The sequence below is a fragment of the Salmo trutta genome, chromosome 34 (assembly GCF_901001165.1).
Source record: "Salmo trutta chromosome 34, fSalTru1.1, whole genome shotgun sequence".
Taxonomy (NCBI): domain Eukaryota; kingdom Metazoa; phylum Chordata; class Actinopteri; order Salmoniformes; family Salmonidae; genus Salmo; species Salmo trutta.
Window position 1 is genome coordinate 10,446,012 of NC_042990.1, and position 24,601 is coordinate 10,470,612.

Here is a 24,601-nt window from a genome sequence, read left to right on the forward strand (position 1 = left end):
AATTTGACGTTATAATCATGGAACTATTGCCCTTCTGCCTAACACTACATAATGTCAAGTTGATGCTCATTGAGATGTACTGTTACCATTGAAGCTACGTTGTTATTAAGGTGGTCCTCAGATCAACAGAAATAGTAGCTGTGGTAATGAATGATAGAGGAATTTTCAGTTACAAGAAAGTGATTTGTCATCAGAAGTAAAAAGAGAGGTGTCATATGTAAAAAGGACTTCTGAAAGCAGGTTGTCTCTATTTGAGAACCTTTCGTAGCCTTAACTGAAGCTAGCTGTGTTGTATTGTACTACTAATAGACGTAACTACTAGTACATAATAGTATGATATACAAGTATTGAGTACATGGCACATATGTCATGACACTGCATTTCACCAGAGGAAAGGCAAGCGTTCATTCCTCATCACTATGTATTGGCTGGTGCAATCAAATTTCCCCTCTGGGGGATTAATAAAGTACTATTTTATCGTTCAATCAATACCTCAGATCAGTATGTTCAAGGGAAATAAGTCGGATAGGATAGCTTGCTAGCCCTGTGTGTCTCATGGCATTGTAGGGTCTAATGAGACGACTGACTCAGTATAGGAAGTGAGGTTGCCAACTAACTTGCCTTATCTCCACACACTGTCACCCTCTACCTCACCGTCACCACACAAACTCCCTCTTATGAACTGATGTCCGATTCTTTTCATTTGATTTATTTATGTGAAACACGAGATCATGCATGTGATTTGTTATATTTAAGTGTGTTTTTCAATATGATTTGTCAGGAGCCTGAATGCATGTGTCCGAACAGGTACTACTGTTATAGCTCAGTAACCAAACCAGGAACTGAACCAGAGGTTCCAAATATGGCCAAAGGGACAAAATATGGGAATATTTTAGATGTAATTATTGTTGAAATGCTACTACTGTACCCGTTTTAGTGAAGTATAATACAATTTTTGTTCAATTTAGTTTGAAACATTTTATACTGTACAAAGATTAAAAAAAAATATATGATTTGGAACATATGATTTTGTTATGTCAAGTTGTCACATTTATCTTCATTTATGAAGGGCCTTCTGAGCTCAGCGTGCTGGCCTGGGGTTCCATTCAGTTGTATCAGAAGACCAGAGTAATCAAACATCCTTATCCTTACTAACAGTGTTACCCTGTTTCTGTGTTGCATCTTACTTTAACCAGGATATCATCTATTTTCATGGATGTCCCTTGTTTTACAAAGAAATAATACCAATAGTTGCTTATTATATATTCTTCTTATTCTATTTTGAGCTTATTTCAGTGAAAACCAAATAAAGCTTGGGAAAAAGTTACTTAATGTACATTTTAATGAACAGAATGGGATGAATTCCATGGCGAGTAGATTGTATCCAGGACTGATTTCATTTTATTAGAGTTATAGTAGAATAGTGTGGTGTTTACTTTGTTTTTGAGGACTTGCCAAAATGTAAATGTGCCTCTATTGTTTTCAAATTGCTGTGCACTGGTGTCATGAAAAACCTTGTAGTTTGTAGGAAATGTATACCCTTAAATTATATTAAATACATCATTCCTTTGATTCCAAAACCACTACCCTCGTCTTCTTTGGTGTGTGTGTGTGAAGGTCGTAAAATGGGCATGGCACAGGTTATGGCAAATTAATGTCCCAAACACAATCACCTAGCGAACCATTCCAACATAATATTTATATTATTTTAATGTATAATTGACCTATGTACTGTACATTGATACAATACCTCCAAACTGACTTTCCACAGCATGTCTGCATGCAGTAAAAGGAGAATCTGACGGCAAGCTTGTCATCTCCGACTGTCTCACTTTATTGTCCTTACAAAGAGAAACAGTCTCTTCAGATGAATGTGTACTATGCATATACAGCAAGTGTAGCATAAGGGTAGTTAATAACAGTATTAGGAGCAATAATAACGACACTAATAAGAATATTGAGAACTGTGTTATTTCAAAAGACACATAACGAAGTACAAGGAGTATACATAAGATAACCGGCCAATCACGAGCCTGCTCAATAAATAGAGAGAGCAGAATAGAGCTCTGTGATTGGATGGGTTAGAAATACATGTCAACGATTTGTTACTTTTGGAGTTCTTTTGTTTTCTGGTTTACTTTACAGAGGCAGAGAGTAGGAAGTACATCATTCCCTTTTTTTTGAATGAAAAAAATCATTTCTATATATATCTACATAGATTACAGTATCTGCCAATTGATAATAATGAGGATAACATTGATACAATAAGAATAATGTAATATTCAGTATGAAAGGTTTAAAAAACTAAACTTAAAAAAAACTTGTTAACAGTACCTGACAGCCATTTCAATGTTTCGCCACGATGCTCCTTTCTCCCCCTCACCCCTTGCTTTGCAAAAATGAGTTGGGGAATGTAGAAAATTATCCTTCTTAAATACAAAATCTGCTGTTTCTAGATGTTTCTTCTCGCTCACATTCCTTGCACAATCTTTTAGCTTTCCCACGCCGTTCGTTAACACATTCCACTGTTGGTAGAAAAATACATACATATATGGTAATATACATACAACAAAGAAATGAAACGATGAGAAACCGAAAAAATACGAGATTGATCAAGTGCCTTCTTTATATCAGACCCCCCCCCTTTTGTTCTCTCTCTCCCTTTTCGATGTCTTCCCCTTTAAGTGCATTGTTTGAACCATTCATATATCATCTCTTCATTCAATACTGGACTACATATCCCATGCTTCCTCTTCATCTCAGGTAGTCCCTTCACGCCCTCCTTTCCTTATTCTCTGATTGGGTCTTGCATCGCCAAACCTCATTTTTCCATTCATTCCTTCGCCAACCCCAAGGCAGTGTAGTTTTTACTTAGCACTTACTCCCTCCCAGTGGAGGCTGGTGGGAGGAGAAATCAGTGGACTGCCTCATTGAAATAGCTGGTTTCAAACACATTAAATGTGTTTGACACACGTTCCATTCCAGCCATTACAATGAGCCCATCCTCCCATTTAAAAAGTGACACCAGCCTCCACTCCCTCCCTCCCTCTCCATTCTGTCCATCCTCTCGCTCTATGAGTTCATGTGCTCCACCTGAATGGCTGAGGTGGACACGGTCAGGCAGAGGTCCTTATGGGCCGACAGGTCGGTGACGCTGACCGTCTTGTACTGGTGCAGGTCGAAGGGGCACGGCACGCCCTCCGTCTGCGGGTAGCTGCCTTGCTGAGGGTTGTTGGGGTTCTGGGGCTGGTTCTGCCCTGGGTTCTGACCCGCCCCTCCGGGACCACCGCCTCCTATGTTTGCCCCGCTCCCTCTGCCACGACCCCTCCCCTTGCCCGCTCCGCCAGGAGTGTGACCCTGGGCCTGCTGGGCGGCGACGGCAGCCGCCACTGTGAGGGGGTCCGGGTTGTGCTTCCGCATGTGTTTCATCAGGTAGGTCTCCTGGAGAAGAGGAGAGGAGAGAAAGAGGGTGAGCGAGGTGGACAGCGCAGTGAACAATTACCATGCAGTGGGTCTTGGGAATAAAATGCAAGGGCTCGGCAGCACATACACTACCGTTCAAACGTTTGGGGTCACTTAGAAATGTCCTTGTTTTTGAAAGAAAAGGGCCAGCATCCCGAAGTGATGGTTGCTGATAATGGGCCTCTGTACGCCTATCTAGATACTCCATTAAATATCATCTGTTTCTAACTACAATAGTCAGGCGCGGTTTATACTGTGTAGGCGCGGTTTATACTGTACACAAAGATTTACAAAAAAACTGATTTGGAACATATGATTTTGTTATGTCAAGTTGTCACATTTATCTTCATTTATGAAGGGCCTTCTGAGCTCAGCGTGCTGGCCTGGGGTTCCATTCAGTTGTATCAGAAGACCAGAGTAATCAAACATCCTTATCCTTACTAACAGTGTTACCCTGTTTCTGTGTTGCATCTTACTTTAACCAGTATATCATCTATTTTCATGGTTGTCCCTTGTTTTACAAAGAAATAATACCAATAGTTGCTTATTATATATTCTTCTTATTCTATTTTGAGCTTATTTCAGTGAAAACCAAATAAAGCTTTTGAAAGAAAAGGGCCAGCATCCCGAAGTGATGGTTGCTGATAATGGGCCTCTGTACGCCTATCTAGATACTCCATTAAATATCATCTGTTTCTAACTACAATAGTCATTTACAACATTAACAATGTCTACACTGTATTTCTGATCAATTTGATGCTATTTTAATGGACCCAATTTTTTTGCTTTTCTTTCAAAAACAAGGACATTTCTAAGTGACCCCAAACTTTTGAAAGGTAGTGTACATACAAACTCAGTAATATGTAGTCTATGCAAATGACTGGGAGGAAATATAGGCCGAGTGTATATTAACTACAGTGGAGGGGGGGGGGGGGCTGTTTTTAACTACAACCCTATAGGTTACCATCAAGCCAGACTACTGCTTGTACGTGTTGTCCTACACAACCCTATAGGTTACCATCAAGCCAGACTACTGCTTGTACGTGTTGTTCAACTGTTTTCACTACCAACCAAGTTACCTGAAGTAGTCAATTCAGTAATCTAATACTGCAGTTACTGAAAGAAGTACATACAATGAATTAGTCTCCACCCTCACAATTCCCTAGCCCCTCTCCTAAATGATGACATTGCTGAGCATTCCTCCCATGCAACAGCCCCCTCTCGCAAGTGGAGGCCTTGCACCTAGAAAGCAAAAGTGGGTGTGACACTTTAAGGGATGGGACTATATGTCGTTTGAGGAGGAGGGTAGAGGGAGGAGTTTTAGGGTGATTGGCAGGCGTACCGAGGTGTAGGCGCGGTTGCACAGGCCACAGGAGTAGAGCTTGGCGTGTTTGACCGTGTGAGTGGACAGGTGCACCTCCAGACTGGCCGCGTCTGTGTAACCGCGGTTGCAGTTGTGGCACTTGTACGGCTTGTCTTTGTTGTGCTGCCGGCGGTGAGACTGCGGGAAGCCATGAAAGAATGAATACATTAGGATTATTTTGACTATGATGTCATCACATCATTACGCTTCTGTTATTAACTGTACGTAATGATTTTAGAGCTAAGCGACGTTTTGCGATGAGAAACGTACAACCAAATAAATGGAAGTTGAGATGATTATTGTCCAAATGTAAGATCCGTTGGACTTGTGAATTGGATGTTGAGATGTAGTAGGCCTACCTGCAAGTTGGACAGCTGAGTGAAGGCTTTCTCACAGCCAGGATGGATGCACTTGTAAGGTCGGTCCCCAGTGTGGATCCTATGGAAGTGAAACACAGTCTGTAATGAACTACAGCTCCCACAAACCCCAGTATCCTGACTACTTCCGTTACAGCGTCACTCACTCCAAGGAACTGACAGGAACGATGAGACATCCAATCCCAAATCAAACAAACTATCCATAGAGACTTCTTGATGGCCCTTCATAGATAAGAGTTTCCACCATATTGCTTCCTGGTACATCCAACCAGTCCTTTCAGATCTATGATTGAATGAGCAAAAACAGGGCTCGACATTAATGCTTGTCCTCTTGTCCGGGACAAGTTGTCGGACACGAAGAATATATATTTAAACTGTCCGAATGGACAAATAAATAAAAAATTCATACAAAAATCCCAATATCTCTTGAAGGGGGCGGCAGCGTAGCCTAGTGGTTAGAGTGTTGGATTAGTAACAGAAAGGTTGCAAGATCGAATCCCCGAGCTGACAAGGTACAAATCTGTCGTTCTGCCCCTGAACAAGGCAGTTAACCCACTCTTCCTAGGCCGTCATTGAAAATAAGAATTTGTTCTTAACTGACTTGCCTAGTTAAATAAAGAAAAAGGTCCAGTAAAAAGGCTATCACCAGGAAATGGCTACAAAAAGACCCTCCCACAGTGACACCATGGATAGACATTGTAAAAGAAATACACCACATGGAGCGTATGACCTTTGCTTTAAGAACACAAGAGGAGAGAGGTCAGGAACACTGGGAGAAATGGGTTTCGTACTTGAAAATGGTCTAATTCAAAGATGTCAATGTAACTAATATGATGAAGGTATGACATGCACTGTAACTGCCAGATCTTTTTTGTTGGTCTTTTACTTTACTTGTACTTTCTTTGTGTTCCTCAATAAAAACAAAGTATTAAAAATATATATATATATTTTTTAACCCCAATATCAAACGATTACTCTGATCAGAATTGGATGGGAGAGGTCAACATTGGAATAATATTCATATCTATTTTTCATGTAGGCTACATAAATAAAAAGCCTACAGGTCAAAGTGTAGGTGATATGCACATTGTCTACAGCCTCATGTCCAAACCCATGCTGACATGAGGGAGGCCCCAGAATAAATATTGAGACTTTTAATTACACAAATATAGGCTGAACGCTTTCATTAAAGAAGTCTGTGGGGATTAGGGGAGTTTAACTTGAACGAGAAGAGGATGTGAGACAATGAGTGAGAGGGAACCAATTAGAAGAAAAGAGGAGTAGATGGAACTAGAGGGTGTGCGCTGACGTGACTGCCCACTGTCCCTGTTTAGTAGTGTTTACCTGTGGTGCTGCTGTAAGTGACTGAGCTGCCTGAATGTTTTCTGGCAGAAGGAGCAGGTGTAGGGCTTGGCCCCGCTGTGGATGCGGATGTGCTGGGCCAGGTAGCTGGAGTTGGCGAACGATTTGGAGCAGTGGGGACACTTGTGCGGTTTGCCCTCAGTGTGGTTTCTAACAAGGGGATGGGGAGATGGAGAGAGAGAAAAAGAGAGAGAGAGATTGATAACGTATCAAATCAGCGACGAATGATCCAGAGATCAAATCATAATCAAATCACCCCAAATCAAGTTTAGCGCAGTTTGATTGACAGTGTGCACTTTTTGGTTGTTGCTGTGTCTGAGTTGCGAAACACAGTAGGAGAACAGACAGCAGGCACAGTCCCCCTTTCCTTTCTCTCTCTCTCTCTCTCTCGGTCTCTCCACCTATGGTGTGCTACTGATGTTCTACTGATGTTCTGTGGTCATTCTACAGAGGCCTACTGCTAAGGAATGTGAGTGAAGGCAAGGTCTTGTGTCTTTATCTTTACACCTAATGCGAAACATCGAGAGGGGCGTGTGAGGGAGGATATGTAGCAAAGGGTGCACTTCGCTCTAACAGAATGGTGAGGGTGGGAGGGAGAGGAAGGGAAAAGCCATTCATTTAATTCCTCATAAACGTTCAAGAAACCAAAGATTGGTTGAAGTGATGACAGAACAGATAGAACTGAAAGTGTCAGGGAAAGAAAATGAAGAAATCAGTATGGAAAGTTGTGGTCGTAGGATAGCTAAATGTACAGATCACTTGTCTGACAGAATTTTTTTACATTATGAAGCTGTTTCTGGTATAGTTTACCCAAAATTGCATCCTTTCCCCAAGGATGGACGTAACTTATTAGTCTTTGCTGTGGTTGTCCGGGTATCTAAAAGATTAGAATGCAATCTGTCACTTTAAAAGGAGTTAACTCACCCCCTTCAGATCAAATGTGGTGTTCCACAGGGATCGATTCTTGGACTTGTACTATTTCTAGTTTACCAAACGCATCAAAACAACTTTCTCAGATTCTGTTTGCCAATAACATAAGTGACTTGAATTCCCAAAGAAATCTGCAAACCACACATAAAAAACATAGCATCCAAGACAGCAGACAACGCAGATACAACACTTGGCAACAGAAAAACAGCACACACTCTCCTATAAAAGGGTCATTACTGTGACATTTTGACAGAGAAAAAAAGTTGGTGCTGCTTTGTCAAACATCACCAGAAATATAAATATTGGGTTTGTTTATTCTAAACCTGCGGTCATAGATGTAGTTATTGGGCTTGTTTACTCTAAACCTGCAGTCATAGATGTAGTTATTGGGCTTGTTTACTCTAAACCTGCAGTCATAGATGTAGTTAATGGGTTTGTTTATTCTAAACCTGCGGTCATAGATGTAGTTATTGGGCTTGTTTACTCTAAACCTGCAGTCATAGATGTAGTTATTGGGCTTGTTTACTCTAAACCTGCAGTCATAGATGTAGTTAATGGGTTTGTTTATTCTAAACCTGCAGTCATAGATGTAGTTAATGGGCTTGTTTATTCTAAACCTGCAGTCATAGATGTAGTTAATGGGCTTGTTTATTCTAAACCTGTGGTCATAGATGTAGTTAATGGGCTTGTTTATTCTAAACCTGCAGTCATAGATGTAGTTAATGGGCTTGTTTATTCTAAACCTGCAGTCATAGATGTAGTTATTGGGCTTGTTTATTCTAAACCTGCGATCATAGATGTAGTTATTGGGTTTGTTTATTCTAAACCTGTGGTCATAGATGTAGTTATTGGGCTTGTTTATTCTAAACCTGCGGTCATAGATGTAGTTATTGGGCTTGTTTATTCTAAACCTGTGGTCATAGATGTAGTTATTGGGCTTGTTTATTCTAAACCTGCGGTCATAGATGTAGTTATTGGGCTTGTTTATTCTAAACCTGCGGCCATAGATGTTGTACAATACGAGGTTTTGTAATCAGTATTATTGGGAGCAATACTGTCTCATTTGATTTGTCGCAATAAAACCCTATGTAGCTAATGCAGAGCGGTTATTCATATTGTAATGGTCAAATTCAAAGCCAAATATAGATAAGTACATTGGTATCACTAGCACTGAATTTGTAGTGATAGTGATTGTCTTTACTAACAATCCTTCAATCTTGTGTGACAGTCTATATTCTGCAGTCACCTATTCCCTGAAATCAACCACCACACACACTCACACACATACACGCCAGGAAGGCAGCAGTACCGTGTGTGCTGCTGTAAGTGACTGAGCTGCCTGAATGTTTTCTGGCAGAAGGAGCAGGTGTAGGGCTTGGCCCCGCTGTGGATGCGGATGTGCTGGGACAGGTAGCTGGAGTTGGCGAACGACTTGGAGCAGTGGGGGCACTTGTGCGGCTTGGCCTCCGTGTGAGACTTGGCGTGGATCTGCATGTCCGACTTGCTGAAGAACGTCACCGCACACATCCGGCACCTGGAGGATGGGTAGGAGAGAACGGTAAACGGAAAACGAGAGAAACAGAGATATACTGTTTAGAGATGAGGATATGTTGAATGGGGAAGAACATAATCGGGTCAACTTGTGTAACAAATGATGAGTGTTAAGGACTAAAATGTATGTAAACACAAAGCCTGTAATCTACCTGTATGATTTGGTCCCATCTTTGTTCCCATGCTCATCCTCATCATTTGATAAGTCATAATGGTCGGCAGTGTGGTGCTGTAAACAAACACAAAACAATGTTGTTTGTTTAATAAACAACGCTTTGCTTCACTAATCCTGAAGTAATGACACTACAATATGTAGCCTTAACCATTTTATCACTATGGATTGACTGGGGAGATGCAGTGATCTAACCCCCACGTAATACTGAAGATAACTTCGGTAGAGGCAGTAAGTCCCGCCTCTCCCATCTCCTCATTGGTTCTTAGGAGCATATACCCACGTGGGTGATTGAAAGATGAACGAGGTCCACACTCCAGTCCAGTTGGTTGCAGTAAGGCACCTTAAAGTTGGTTGCCAACCGCCATATAAAATCCACAGAAATTACTGGAAACTAACTAGGTTTCCCCTTTTATCTGTGGATTAATTGTTGGAGTAGAGAACACACGATTTTGTGTGAATCAAAATGGGTCAAAATTCTACAAAGATCCAGCAACAACAAAAAAAGGACCATGTACATTTAATGTAGAATAACAACCCAGTGTTTATATCCCAGGACAAAATAACAGCAACAGCAAGCTAGCTAGCTAAATGTCCATGAATGTTTATGTGTTTCGACCTGTCATCAAATTAGTTGAGTTTGTTTTGAACTTTCAACCTGCGTGTCCTCACCGTGTCTGGTCTGGATGGACAAAATCAACATGTACTTGATGGCACGTGCCAGGATAGTCAGCATGTTAGTTCTTATGTGACATCACTTAAAATTTCTAATCACCTGTCCCCCAGCAGCCAGGTGTGCCAGAATCAACGCATCACTTCCTGGGGGGAGGTTGGCGCCAGCCCTCTGCATCATCGACTTCTTCTTCCTGCCCCGCTTCCCGGGCGTTGGCATGACAACAGGAGGGATGACCAAATCCTCTTTCTTGTCTGAAACAGGGACATAAAAAACGGGATGGGGAAAGGAGGGAAGGGGAGAGAAAGGGGGAGAGGAATACAGCTCTGATTAAAAGAGACCAAAAACCACACAACATATCCCATGGGCCTCTCTGCTTGGTGAGTAACATCCAAAGCGGTCTCTCCTGGTATGCAATGGTGAAAGCAACAACACGTGAGTGGTAAATCACCCCACAACACAGAGGCATTTTAATCTCTTCATATACTGGAACACCTGACAGACTTCAACGCTGCAAAAAAAGAATTGGTTACACTCAACTGCCTATTTGGACAGTGTTGCACAGCTACATAACGAAACAAAATTAATTTTGCTTTTTTTTGAATGGGCCAGATACTGTAGTTTGTATGTTTTGGATGTTATTCCAAGACAAAGATTTTCATCAACTTTTGGATGATCACATTCATGGATGGAACTACACCATCAGAGAACATAGCGAGGTCCTCCAGATAACGTCCTTGGACTATTAGTGGGAGGGCATCAGATCATATTCTTCCACTTTCAGATTGGGTTTTTGGAGTCAATATAACTCATATAACTATCGGACCATCAACAGGTCCCAGATCTGATCATCTTCATTATATGTTGTGCAATTTATAGTGTGAGTTTAAATACAGTGTTCAGTAAAACACTACATCCAAGCATCCTGCACATTTGAAGACATTTTTTACATTTTCTTTGTAGCGTACGACAGGGCTTACAGCAGCGTTTCCCAAACTAGGGGTCGCCTGATTTGAAAATGGGGTCGCGCGCAAAAAAAAAAGAAGTGCGCTTGGTTCATAGAACCAGGGTTACGTCAGTGACCTCTGGTAGCCGCTAGATGCGGTTGTAATAAACAGAGTGGTTTCTGTTTTCTTCCTACACATATGGAGTTATCTTTTGAACCGTTTTAGCTGCAACATATTATGACCCTGTCACTGAAAGATAAGACTCCACATGTGTGGATGTGTCTGACGTTTCCCTCTATAATGCCCACATGCCGCGCACGAGTCATTAGAATAAATTATTTCTACACAGAAGATCAAATACAATTATCGCCTGATGGTCTTCTGAACTTCCCAAAACCTTTCTGATACATGTCAGTCACATCAAACCATACTTCCTTACTGTCAGACTGATTTGGTATAGACCGTCATAGCCCCAATTAAAATATTATACAACAACAAAAAAAGAGATCAAAATGGGGTCGCGGGCCAAAACCGTTTGGGAACCTCTGCCTTACATTATCTCAGCGCAGACAAGTCATTTAAAAAGCAACTCAACCGCACATCCAAAACCAGGCTTCAAACAGTCCAGAGTGCAGGCAAACACAACCACAGGACTGGCCATAGGCTAAGGCTGCAGATGCTTTACTGCTAAGCAGCAGGGATGGATGATGGCATATGGGGAGGAAGTAGTGGGCTAGGTGGGGCAGGGTGGAGGGGAGATGGAGGTGGGTACTCACTGTGGCTGTAGAAGTAGAGAGAGGAGTGCTGGCTGCTCTCTGACAGAAACCGAGAGAAGAGGAGAACACACTCAACACACGGAGCTCACTACCCGGCTCGCTCCCTCTCTCTCTCACACCGCAGAGGGTGGGGGGGGGCTGGATCAGGTCAAGGGTTAGTGGCTGGCTGCTGGCAGCGCGTTGCCGGGGTTAGCTCAAACAGCAATGTGTGTGTTACTGTGTGTTTGTTTGTGTGCGTGTAATGCATGTCTGTGAGTGTTGAGGGTTGAAGTTTGTGACTTAAAAAAAATAAAAAGACTAGAAGGTGGTTCCACCTTTGCTGGGTCAGCCCATATCAACAACGGGATGAAATAAAATGCTAATAAATGCTCAAATGAATGAATGTCTATATGTGAGTGTGTGCCAGTGAGTCTGCTTTGCTTGTTGATAAGCCAGGAAAGGTTTGCAAGCCACTCAGGCACACAACCTATCACAGTGCGGGTTTTGGGGAACGGGTTTTGGGGAACGGGGGAATGCGGTGGAGGTTTTACCTGTGTTTGTGGGGTGTAGTGCGGACACTATCATGGTGTTGGCAGGGGGTCCGGGCACGAAAGATTGTGTGGAGGTGGGTTGAGAAACCAGGGTGCCTTGGGGAGTGGTTATCACTAGCCCCGCTGAGAGGGAGAGAGAGACGGTGACCTGACTGCAGCACACCCCTCCCAGGGAGAGCCGAGGCACACATTACACACACAATGACATACTGAGAACGTTTAAGTTGGTTCTTTCTGTATCTTTGAATATATAACACGATTAGACCAGACAGAAAGAGGGAGGAGACACGCATAGAACAACCACAGAGGATCGCCAGACAAAACGGACACTGGCAGCGTGTCTTGTTTACTCACCTGCCGTCATGATGCCCGTGGACTGGACGGGCACCACCGTGATATTCTGTGAGGTGTGCGGCTGGTGCAGGTGACCGCCTACGGCGTTCAATTGGACGCCACCGCCTCCACCTTCCTGTTTGGGCACCACCCGGCCTCCCGCGTCCATGGTGAGCACGGCGGCGGGATAGTGCGAGGAGTGAGGGAACGACGGAGAACCCTTATTGTCCGGACCCAACTGCTCCTTCATCTTGTTCAGGAACATGGCGTTTTCAATCTATAGCGGAGGGGGGGGGTAGTTGATCGTGAAGGAGGGGTGGAAAAGAGAAAGACAGGCAATAGAGAGAATGGGGTGAGATGCCAAAAGGAAATGAATAGCGGTGGTAGAGGTTGATAAGGGAAGTAGGAGAGAGGAGGGGCAGAGGTGATCATTTGGGGAGGCCCGTTGTTTTGTTACTTACATATGTATTACAGTGAATTTGATGTTTTGCCATCCTCACCTAAGGTGCAAGGTCATTATTTGTTAGCGTAAAACTAACAAGTATTATTTCTTTATTTGCGACACCACCATGTACATTTCAAGATAAGGTCCAGTAATAAGGTTTCTACCTGTCCTTGTACTGTGGGAACGGGAGACCAAAAGTATGATGAGTTGAAATGGGAATCTTCCATTATTTCTGTAATTGAAAAGCAACATAACTTATAAACACCTGCTCGCTCTGCGTCGTCAGTCGAAACGAGACCATGCCCATCTCAACTGATGTCTCTGGCCAAAGTTCTTGGTCTCTCGCAACTGCTAAGCATATCCAATAAGTCGAGTAAAAGAAATGAGAGTTTTGCTCAAGGGAATGGGGGACGTTGAACGATACAAATGCTGAGCTAACACTGTTTTTTTCACTGGCATGCATTTTGTCCACTGCCAATAGATTTAACTAAAGATAGAAAAGTGTGAGCCATATTGATTGCAAGTCTCCATGGCCCCCAGACGGAGCGTGTCGTTGTTGGTCAGGATTGTAAATGGCACGTTATTGTTTACATACAAATAAATGCATGCAGAGCGCAGTAGTGGGGGTGTACAGAAAGAGTGTTTCATCAATGACTACTTATAACCTCTAGCAGTCTACAGATGTGATCATAACAAAAAAATATGGATACATTGTATTGAATGCATAATAGAATATTTAGCTGAAATATTTTTAAATGCTATGCAACTCCCTGAAACCTTTGGCTAGCTTCTCTCACTGAGCTACATGGCAGGAGTGGGCACTACAAATAGCAAGGAACAATGGCAAGTCTGCCATTGAAAACAATCCCGCTAGGTGTATAACGGGGAAGTTATTTATTGGAGCTTTGTAACTCAATACAGAAACAGAGACGTGTCTGCTAACAATTATGATGGGGAATATTGAGTTATGTTAAGTTATAGTATTTCCTATCCCAGGCCAGGGCACACATAAGACAGCTTGCCAGCCAACGGGATAGCCACCACTACCTACATTAAACACTCGTCTACCCTTTATTTTAGCTAACTGGCTGGTGGCAAGCTTGACAGACTACTATTGATGTTAGCTAGCAACAACAGAGGAGTGAAATCTGAGCTAGTTAGCTAACGTAGAAGCTACCTAGCTCCTTGAGGTTAGCTAGCTACAGTAGCTTACTTGCCTCCATTAATTTCAGTATTGTTAGCTAGCTTGCTACTATACGGCCTATTTTTAAGTCGACAATAAACAAATAAACTTCCGCTTGAAAACAACAATGTCACAACCCCTACGCCTCCATCCCTCTCCCTGTTCGTCACACTGTGAGAATAAAAAAAAAAAAACGAGAAAAAAACGTCGACGCCAATGCCCCTGTGCGAGACGCAGTTTCATGTAGACTTCCGGCTATCCCGACAGAGGGGAGTAGCAGCTCATATGAGTTGCTCTGTCAAACAGAAATAATTAACGATTGAGTAATAACTCGATGTTAATTACCGGTGTTGGCGATTCCCTCTCAACCCCGGGGCTCCCTCGGGTTGGGACAGTTCGGAAACTCAGTCCAAATCCGCCCAAACCCTCAGATTCTCCGAATTTTTTTCCCTCGATTTTTTTTCTTTTTCCCTCTTGTGGGTCTGCTCCGCTCTACACTTCCGGTGCCGAGAAATTGATTTCCGGTCTTTTGGGACGTATAGAACTATTTAAATTAATATGATCATATATTATATGATTATTTAGATTAATTTATGATGATATGAAATGTACTTGTTATTGCTGGTGGCCTTCCACTATCAATGATAGCTGATAAAGGTATACCACACTACAGGCAAAGAAAGGGGTTCCCAAACTTGTTTCCCTGGTCTTATTTCCAGAAAGGTGCAATATTGTTTTATTTATAAATGATGCTCCCCATCATATATGTTTTGGACTCTCTACCGCACCTGCTGCCTCTATCTCCGAATGATCGGCTATGAAAAGCCAACTGACATTTACTCCTGAGGTGCTGACCTGTTGCACCCTCTACAACCACTGTGATTATTATTATCTGACCCTGCTGGTCCTCTATGAACGTTTGAACATCTTGGCCATGTTCTGTTATAATCTCCGCCCGGCACAGCCAGAAGAGGACTGTCCACCCCTCAGAGCCTGGTTCCTCTCTAGGTTTCTTCCTAGGTTCCGGCCTTTCTAGGGAGTTTTTCCTAGCCACTGTGCTTCTACATCTGCATTGCTTGCTGTTTGGGGTCTTAGGCTGGGTTTCTGTACAGCACTTTGTGACATCGGCTGATGTAAAAAGGGCTTTATAAATACATTTGATTGAATTTGATTGATATATTGTTCCCTCATTATGTTGTAGCGAACGGAGGGAGCAGGAGGTGCACCCTGGTCTCTGGCATGAATACCTTGGTCTTCCATTTGGTAGAAATTGTAATGCAGCACAGATCGCTACACTGCCCTCTCCAAACGGGAAGCTACATCCCCTTGCTTTCCCTAACCTCAGCCCCCTTACAACCCGAGCTGTGTGTTCCTTCTGACACCAGTGTAGTGAACGGAAAGATCAGGAAGCAAACCCTGGTCTTTGGTGTGAAAGGAAAACACCCTACTCATCGTGCTATTGGGCTAAACCACTTTAAACCACCATCGCAACAATATACTGTTCCCTATCAGATATTGCTTTCCCATCACATAGGCCTACTGTTTTTACCCCATCATGGCCATCATTGACATTGCTACCAGTGACGTGAACAACAGCTGGACATGATGGCCTTAAACCTACTTCATTCCTGCTTAGACATTACCACGCACCAGACAACCCTGAATAGCCTGGGATACATGGGTCCAAGCCAGCAAAATATCACTAAACCCATGTAATTGCAAAACCACCTTCGCCAAAAGACCTCAACCCATAGTCTCTGATGGGGTAACATCACGGGTGAACAGTATTTGAACTGTGCTTCCGCAGAGGTAGGGGGGCCAGCAGGCCAGAGGTGGATGAACGCAGTGCCCTTGTTTTGGTGTAGGGCCTGATCAGAGCCTGAAGGTACGGAGGTGCCGTTCCCCTCACAGCTCCGTAGGCAAGCACCATGGTCTTGTAGCGGATGCGAGCTTCAACTGGAAGCCAGTGGAGAGAGCGGAGGAGCGGGGTGACGTGAGAGAACTTGGGAAGGTTGAACACCAGACGGGCTGCGGCGTTCTGGATGAGTTGTAGGGGTTTAATGGCACAGGCAGGGAGCCCCGCCAACAGGGAGTTGCAGTAATCCAGACGGGAGATGACAAGTGCCTGGATTAGGACCTGCGCCGCTTCCTGTGTAAGGCAGGGTCGTACTCTTTGAATGTTGTAGAGCAGGAACCTACAGGATCGGGTCACCGCCTTGATGTTAGCGGAGAACGACAGGGTGTTGTCCAGGGTCACGCCGAGGCTCTTAGCACTCTGGGAGGAGGACACAATGGAGTTGTCCACCATGATGGCGAGATCATGGAAAGGGCAGTCCTTCCCCGGGAGGAAGAGCAGCTCCGTCTTGCCAAGGTTCAGCTTGAGGTGGTGATCCGTCATCCACACTGATATGTCTGCCAGACATGCAGAGATGCGATTCGCCACCTGGTTATCAGAAGGGGGAAGGGAGAGGATTAATTGTGTGTCGTCTGCGTAGCAATGATAGGAGAGACCATGTGAGGATATGACAGAGCCAAGTGACTTGGTGTATAGCGAGAATAGGAGAGGGCCTAGAACTGAGCCCTGGGGGACACCAGTGGTGAGAGCACGTGGTGCGGAGACGGATTCTCGCCACGCCACCTGGTAGGAGCGACCTGTCAGGTAGGATGCAATCCAAGAGTGAGCTGCGCCGGAGATACCCAGCTCGGAGAGGGTGGAGAGGAGGATCTGATGGTTCCCAGTATCAAAGGCAGCAGATAGGTCTAGAAGGATGAGAGCAGAGGAGAGAGAGTTAGCTTTAGCAGTGCGGAGAGCCTCCGTGACACAGAGAAGAGCAGTCTCAGTTGAATGACCAGCCTTGAAACCTGACTGATTTGGATCAAGAAGGTCATTCTGAGAGAGATAGCAGGAGAGCTGGCCAAGGACGACACGTTCAAGAGTTTTGTAGAGAAAAGAAAGAAGGGATACTGGTCTGTAGTTGTTGACATCGGAGGGATCGAGTGTAGGTTTTTTGAGAAGGGGTGCAACTCTCGCTCTCTTGAAGACGGAAGGGACGTAGCCAGAAGTCAATGATGAGTTGATGAGCGAGGTGAGGTAAGGGAGAAGGTCTCCGGAAATGGTCTGGAGAAGAGAGCAGGGGATAGGGTCAAGCGGGCAGGTTGTTGGGCGGCCGGCCGTCACAAGACGCAAGATTTCATCTGGAGAGAGAGGGGAGAAAGAGGTCAAAGCATAGGGTAGGGCAATGTGAGCAGGACCAGCGGTGTCGTTTGACTAAACAAACGAGGATCGGATGTCGTCGACCTTCTTTTCAAAATGGTTGACGAAGTCATCCGCAGAGTGGGAGGAGGGGGGGAGGGGGAGGAGGATTCAGGAGGGAGGAGAAGGTGGCAAAGAACTTCCTAGGGTTAGAGGCAGATGCTTGGAAGTTATTTTACTGCTGATGTTTAATTATTTGTTACTTTTCATTAATTTTTTTACTTATCTATTTTTTACTTAACACATTTTTTTCTTAACTTCTTATTGCATTGTTGGTTAAGGGCTTGTAAGTAAGAATTTCACTATTGTATTCAGCGCATTTGACAAATACAATTTGATAATCATCATAATTCATAAAAAATATATAATTTGCCAATGTGTTGTGGAAATATTTCTCGTGGAAAAAGCTAGATTTTAAATTTAACAAATTTAACAAAATATTGTTCTTTTATAGAGCCACGCTGAAGAATCAGAGCTATATTTATATTTTATATTCGATATTTAATTTCAATGATCCCACTACGACTGATCAATGGATTTTCTGTATCAGGGTTCCACGGATGGAATTGCGGAAAATTGTACATCCCCTAAATTACTAGAATTTAAATTTGATTGGGTAGTAAGGCAAAAAAGAAGGCGGGATTGTATTTCCTATGACGCGATTGGTCTAAGGTCAGCCAATTACGTTGGACGGTGTAAAGCGCCACCAAAACATTTCAATTTGAAATTCAAACGGCTGTTGTGTCTGCAGCGAAACAAGTGTGACTGCGCGTATTGGTAAGTGAATAATAATAATAATAATAATAATCTAAAATATTTTGTTTATATGTTTGTAATTAAGAAGAGTGGTTCAAATGAACGACTGTTTGAATTATGTTTTTCCTGCTATGGCTTTGCCGTTACCCAAACTTGCTGGGTGTGTTAACGTTTACTGTAACGTTAGTAACGTTAGTACCTAGCTAACGTTAGCTAGGTTGGTTGGATAGTTAACAGTACAGTAGTTAGCTAAGCCAGTTAATTTTAGTTACACTCCTGCTAACTTGCTATTGGTTTATTCGCACAACTAAAGCATGGATTTCTAGCTACAACCTTTACAAAGTTACAGTTTAATTCTACCCACCATTCCACCTGCTAACTGGCCAATTTTCTTTTCTTTTTAGTTAACCTATGTCATGCCATTGATGTATTTATGGTTAGCGTTACGTGTTGCTCCCTCTGTTTCAGGTACAAATTCAAGCCATATGAATAAAGAGGTGAGTGGGACTCTGATATAACTAGCTAACGATCAACCTAACGTAAGATACCAATATGAATAGGGTGGTTTTGGATATAAACAAGCTTAAGCCAGGAACTAGTTAGTTCAGTCTCTTTCTCTATTGACAAGTACAGAAAAATAACATGTAGCCAAATGGACTGCCTGCTACAATCTGTTATCACTTTGTAAAGTTAGATGATTTTTCCTTCACTAACCTCTGCAGAACACTTCCCGACTACCAGTCATGTCTGGTAAAAGGGTCCTCTCCGCTAGCAGCAGTGAGAGTATAAACTCCTGCTCAGACCAACAACCTGCTCAGGTGTGTAAAAACCTTTTACAAACAGTGATGACGGACATGTTCAATTCCTTTAGAAATGCACCACAAACACAAGTTAGACGTGTCCTTTTGTTTCCAATCTATCCATAATTGCCTGTAGTAAATGTGATATATATATATTTTTTTTCTTCTCTCCTTTAGAAAAAGATGAGAAGGGTTGATTCCGACCCAAAGATGAGACAGACAGCAAGTGCAATGGGAACAAAGAGGCCCCTTCCACCAAAGCGAGCTGTTGGTGAGTGTGCTCAAAAACATCAACAACTGGCTTGGCCAATGTCATCCTCTTGTTTTTAATAGTTTTAGCACTGTCTTTTTGTATTACCAGTATTTATTTGTATTTTCTAACCCTCTCTCTCCTTCCCTCTTTCTTAGCAGCCAAACTGATTCGGCACACAGGAGCAGCCACTATAGCTGCTGGTCCCTCTAGAGGTGAGATGCTGTGTATTGAGAAATATGTATACATATTAATTGCTAGCCTTGTACGTTTCTTGTTTGGTAATATTTCTTCACATTGTTGTCTTTTTAAAAATATATATTTAACCCCTAATAGGGTTTCAGAAGCTGCCTATTGCCTCTGTTGCTAAAGCAGGTAGGTACCCAAGTCCCTTTTCAATCACATGGTCCTTCCTTAATCACATTTTCTGTATTTTGTATCCACAAACATTCTCTTCCATATCTTAAAACATGAGGGTGTTAAATGTGTTTCCCTAGCACCAATAGCAGCTGTTGGGGGTTCACGGCGACCTGCATGGGACCTGAAGGGAAAAGTTACAGACATGGAGAGCAAGATTTCCAATTACCAGAGCAAAGTCAAAACGGTGGCCCAGGAGAACGAGAGCCTGAAGGAGTCTGTCGCTAAAAGCAGGCAGAAGGAAGCACGGATGACTTCAGACCTACAAGAACTCCACACACAGCTGAGGTACCAAGGAACATGCATAGGGTCGACTATTATGTGAAAATGGGTGTAGTGGCAGGGGACCAGCATTGTAACCACATAGGAAAGAGTGACTTATTTTGCATAAGGAACATCAAAGAAGAGTGTTGATTTAGCAAAACAAGTGGGCCTAAAGCTGACATTATTTCTTGCCTTTCTTCAGTCCAATACTGATCATAACTTTATGCATACATTTAGCCAGTAGTGGTGTAATAGTAACTTGATGGTATCACTACATGTTACTCTTTTTGTCCTTCTGGTGTTTGTCAATCTTACTAATTTTTACTGTGTTGCAGCCAGTATGAACTGGAGCTGGCTGCCCTGTCTGGTGTCAAAGAGCAGCTGGCCATTGTGTCCAGTGAGAAGGCCTCCCAGGAGAAGATCTTATGCAGCCTCACCGAGGAGCACAAAGTCCTTCTGGGCTTGAGGGAGAGTCTGGAGGCTGAGCTTCACAATGTTCAGGTAGGACATGTTCTCCCACACAAGAAGTGAAGTGGCACGCAGACCTACTCATTGTGACAACGGATCACCTTGACTGCTGTGACATGAGATGAATGGAGCATAGCTGGTTTTCTAACGTGCCTCTGCTCCTTGGTCAGTAATATCTAAGGAGGTCTGGCATAGCCCTTTGGCCCAGCCTCACTCAAAACCACTGCCATTACGGCTTGTCACCAGCCCCCGTTGCAGTCCAAGATTTTTTTGTTTTTAGTGCATCAGTGTCTAACTTCTCTCTTTCTACCAGACCCAGCTCTCTGTGCAGGCCTCCACTCTCTCCCGTTGCCAGAACACCCTGAGGGAGACCCAGGACACTGTCCGCAACTTGGAGGAGACTGTGGCCCGCCAGACAGACGAGATTCACTGTGGAGAGATGGAGCGCAGGGGGCTCCACAATACCATCCAAGAGCTCAAGGCAAGGGGGTCTTTCAGTAGGGGGAATGCTCAATTCCCTGAAGATATGATTGTATTGCATAAAATTAAATTCTCTAGAGTCTATTGAAATAGTTTTTTTATTGTTATATTTCTGCTTCAAACATACTGTATGCTCTCGTTAGCTAGGCCCCTGTCCATTTGCAGCTCATGACGGAGAAACAAAGTTGCATTGCTCTTCTCACACTAACAAGACTGACCGCTCTCTTATTTCTATAGGGAAACATCAGAGTTTTCTGCAGAGTGCGCCCCCTGCAGGCCGGCGGTCAGATTGACCATATTCAGCTCCCGGCCCATGACAACAAGGCTCTCACACTGGCCAAGACTGAAGAGGTAACAATCACACACCTGAAGCACAATCATGAAATGGGTCACTATAATCATTGTTTAGGTAATTGTATGTTTTTCAGTTGGGACCTCTAATCTGACTTACTCTGTTCTTAAATGTCAAATATTGCAAACAAATCATCACTTCCCCATTCTCACGTAGTCTCACATAGGGCGCTCCGGAGACACCCAAAAGAGCTACAACTTCAGCTTTGACCGGGTGTTTGGGCCCTCCATCCCGCAGAAGGATGTGTTTGAGGAGATCTCCCTCCTGGTGCAGTCGGCCCTGGACGGCTACAACGTCTGCTGCTTCGCTTACGGCCAGACGGGCAGTGGCAAAACCTACACCATGGAGGGTGGTGAGATGGAGGACATGCGCGGGGTCATCCCCCGGGCCGTGCAGCAGATCTTCCAGGCCTCCAAGAAACTGCAGGAGCAGGGATGGAAGGTACTGGTGATGCCATTGGTTTTCATCTGTATGAGTGGTAGCTGTCCCTACAGCTGGACATTTCTATTATAGTGAACAGGGAATTTGTGTGTTTCTGCTTTTCATATCAGATGATACTGTATATTTCCCATTTGCTATTTAAGTGGAATGAGTTAAAGCTGGTGTAAATGCATGGTACTTGCAACATCAACCTTCTTTTTTGACCGGATTCTGGTACCCCCCCCCAGTTTACATTTACTGCCAGTTTCGTTGAGATCTACAACGAAACTCTGCGTGATCTCCTCTACACTGGCAAGGCCAACAAGAGACCGGAGCATGAGATTCGCAAAAGCACCAACAACGAGATCACTGTCACCAATCTGACCTACCAGAAGGTCAACTCTGAGGATGAGGTGGGCATTTCAACACTCATATTATCCTAAATTTAACTAATGTTCGATTTTCATTTTATTTGTACGTTTTAGATTTAAATGTAGACTCAGCATTATGACCTAGATGCAGAAAGTAAACCGCCTAGTGGGTCAATTTCTGCAACTAAGAGGGGCGATGTGCTGTTTTGGTCTCGTGACTACCACACTGTAAAATCGTGAAGCGAACCTGTGCACATGCATAGATACTGTGTAAAAGCAAAGTTGTGCATCTTGCTCACTGCAATGTATGCGGTGCTGCTTGAGGCAACATCATTTCGCTATGTCGACCTTTTAAGTAATTTGGATGGCACTTATCCATAGAGACAGCGAATTGTGTAGAAAAGAAGTATAGGTATGTAGAAATGCATAATAATTACCTCAATAGTGCGACAGTAAAGGAATGATGCGAAGTAGCCTCTTGTTTAAAAATAAAATGAAAATTGTTGCCCATTTAAGACCTGAATGTCAAACACAGGGAGGTAGAGCAGTTGTCTGATAAACCTGTATGGGCGGTTCAAAACCCTGTGCAATAAAGTATCCCCTATCGTATAAACTAATGTGTCCATTTGACCAAATGTCCATCCAGGTCTGCAACCTGATCGCGCTGGCCAACCAGAACCGATCCACAGCCCGGACCAACATGAACGACCACTCCTCCCGCTCGCACTCGGTGTTCCAGCTTGACATTGAGGGCGAGAACTCTGGGAGAGATGTCAAGTGCAAATGTAATCGTGTTGTCTGCGTTTTGTACATCTGCAACCACACAGGCTGAGATGTTAAATTAGAACAAATGATAATCCTGTTGTCTGATTGCGTTCTGGTATGAGAATCCTGACCTGAGTTTCTGTGTCTGTCTGCAGCCTCTCTGTGTTTGGTTGACCTGGCTGGCAGCGAGCGGGTGCAGAAAAGCCAATCCCAAGGGGACCGCTTCAAGGAGATGACATCCATCAACAGCTCCTTGACCAACCTTGGGATTGTTATTGCTGCCTTGGCTAATAAGGTATATGTTTGCAGCCCAGTACCTCTAGGCTGGTGGCTTGCTTATGGAGCCACGGGTGCTTTGTAAATTATAGCTTGATTATGTTTGCTTACCCTCCCACTCTTTGTCTGTATTCCAGGAGAGCTTTATCCCGTACAGAAACTCAAAGCTGACGTACCTTCTCCAAAGCTGCCTCGGAGGAAACAGCAAGACGTAAGTTGGGTTATGAGCGAAGTTTGAATGGGATTTGTGCGCAAATTAGTCTTTTTAATTGACTGTTAGTTGTACGGTTGTGATTATGAGCAGATCCAAAGTATGTAACCTTTTGTCTCTGCTCTTCTAGCTTGATGTTTGTCAACATTTCCCCAGAGGTAGACAGCTTCCCGGAGACCCTGAACTCTCTGCGGTTTGCCAGCAAGGTCCGTGACCTCACACATTATTTAATTTTTTAAACAACGTACAATTCACTCTGGAACATGTTCATATTAATGCTGTGCATATTTTGTTTAAATATCTGAATAACAATGGCATTTTTTTACTGTTTATTTATTCTGTTGCAGGTGAATGATTGTGTTATTGGCACAGCATCAGCTAACCGGAAGTAAATGTCCATCCTGTGGAGAGAAATGAATGTGGTGTCTGTACATTGTGATTTTTAGACGTATGCCCTTGCATTGGTGGTTATTTTATATTATTCATTTTTAATCAATTGGATCAGATATACAATGATCAATAAAAGCTACTTTTTTTTTTAAGTCTTGTTTGTCTTGTACTTAATCATAGATGGATGTTGTCAGTAGTGTAGGGTAAACAGTTTACCCACCTTTTTTTGTTTGCCCAGCAGTTTACCCACAGTTTGCTAAAGAATTCTGTTTTAAGTATTAAAAAAAAAAAAGTCATTTTAATAAAGCTACATACAAACATGGTCGCTCTTTTGCTTTCTTGTGTAAGGCAGCTTAAAAATGCATGTGTTTCAGCCTATTTGAGTGCTTTCTGTGGTGGTGGGGCAGCCAGTGGAAAATACGGAGTGTAGGGGTTGGTAATGTTATTTGCGCTGTGTTTGGCTCAGTGTTCTGTCACTCATGGGAACATCACTGTATGTCGGCGTACAAAATCTACATGTAGAGATCTTGGGTGCTGCCGTAGACTTACATTAGAATTGACCATCCAAAAAGTCTGTCATTAGCCACAGGTCAAATCAAGTTATATCTACAGTAGCTTTGATTGGACTGAGGTCAACAACATACTTTCAAAATCTTAGATAGCAAGCTAGGTAAGCAGTCATCATGTATCAAGTCAGTAATCTACTGGCAAATACTTTTCAAACCTTGTCATAAGATAAAACGTATCGGCTATTGGACGCACACATTACAAGTTGGAAATCGCAAATTCAACAGTGAGTGCTAAGGCACCACTGTAGCCCGAGGTTTGATCCCAGGCTGTGAATTGCACAATTGGGTAAGGGAAGGATTTGGCTGGCAGGAATGTCCTTGTCTCATTGTGCTCTAGCGACTCCTTGTGGCGGGTTGGGCACCTGCAGGCTGATTTTGATCGTCAGTTTGACAGTGTTTCCTCCGACACGCTTCTGGGTTAAGCAAGCAGTGCGGCTTGGCTCTCGAACTTTGCC

The 24,601-nt window shown here is 43.4% G+C and overlaps 2 protein-coding genes across 9 annotated transcripts; one reads left to right on the forward strand and one right to left on the reverse strand.

Annotated features, from left to right (window-relative positions):
* Positions 1-1,810: 1,810 nt before the first annotated feature.
* LOC115173538 (zinc finger protein 384) lies at positions 1,811-14,600 on the reverse strand. Of its 8 annotated transcripts, XM_029731728.1 has the most exons (13): positions 14,450-14,600; positions 13,086-13,153; positions 12,498-12,753; positions 12,144-12,266; positions 11,614-11,652; positions 9,993-10,144; positions 9,198-9,274; positions 8,804-9,028; positions 6,547-6,714; positions 5,349-5,485; positions 5,185-5,263; positions 4,805-4,963; positions 3,311-3,441 (listed from the first exon to the last, which is right to left on the reverse strand). In XM_029731728.1, exons 2-13 carry the CDS (start codon positions 13,146-13,148, stop codon positions 3,429-3,431), a joined length of 1,491 nt encoding a protein of 496 aa, XP_029587588.1. In that variant the 5' UTR covers positions 13,149-13,153; positions 14,450-14,600; the 3' UTR covers positions 3,311-3,428. The 8 variants fall into 8 exon arrangements, with proteins under 8 accessions (XP_029587581.1, XP_029587582.1, XP_029587585.1 ...); XM_029731721.1 differs by lacking the exon at positions 5,349-5,485 and having other exon boundaries at positions 1,811-3,441; positions 14,450-14,599; XM_029731722.1 differs by lacking the exons at positions 5,349-5,485; positions 14,450-14,600 and adding an exon at positions 14,139-14,406 and having other exon boundaries at positions 1,811-3,441.
* Positions 14,601-18,049: 3,449 nt separating this feature from the next.
* kifc1 (kinesin family member C1) lies at positions 18,050-23,895 on the forward strand. Its single transcript, XM_029731729.1, has 17 exons — positions 18,050-18,134; positions 18,582-18,610; positions 18,836-18,931; positions 19,091-19,184; positions 19,322-19,378; positions 19,500-19,538; positions 19,661-19,868; positions 20,180-20,345; positions 20,626-20,793; positions 21,030-21,143; positions 21,301-21,585; positions 21,813-21,977; positions 22,582-22,720; positions 22,856-22,995; positions 23,114-23,187; positions 23,318-23,393; positions 23,535-23,895. Exons 2-17 carry the CDS (start codon positions 18,599-18,601, stop codon positions 23,577-23,579), a joined length of 1,878 nt encoding a protein of 625 aa, XP_029587589.1. The 5' UTR covers positions 18,050-18,134; positions 18,582-18,598; the 3' UTR covers positions 23,580-23,895.
* The last annotated feature ends 706 nt before the right edge of the window (positions 23,896-24,601 follow it).

Coding starts and splice junctions, on each gene's coding strand:
- LOC115173538 (XM_029731721.1), bottom strand. CDS start 13,148: ATGGAAGATTCCCATTTCAACTCATCATACTTTTGGTCTCCCGTTCCC. Junction 10,145..11,613: donor TCTCTACTTCTACAGCCACA/GTGAGTACCCAC, acceptor TCCCTGTTTCAG/ACAAGAAAGAGGATTTGGTC. Junction 3,442..4,804: donor GCAACCGCGCCTACACCTCG/GTACGCCTGCCA, acceptor CCTCTTCTCCAG/GAGACCTACCTGATGAAACA.
- kifc1 (XM_029731729.1), top strand. Junction 19,185..19,321: donor TCCACCAAAGCGAGCTGTTG/GTGAGTGTGCTC, acceptor CCTCTTTCTTAG/CAGCCAAACTGATTCGGCAC. Junction 22,721..22,855: donor GAGAGATGTCAAGTGCAAAT/GTAATCGTGTTG, acceptor GTCTGTCTGCAG/CCTCTCTGTGTTTGGTTGAC.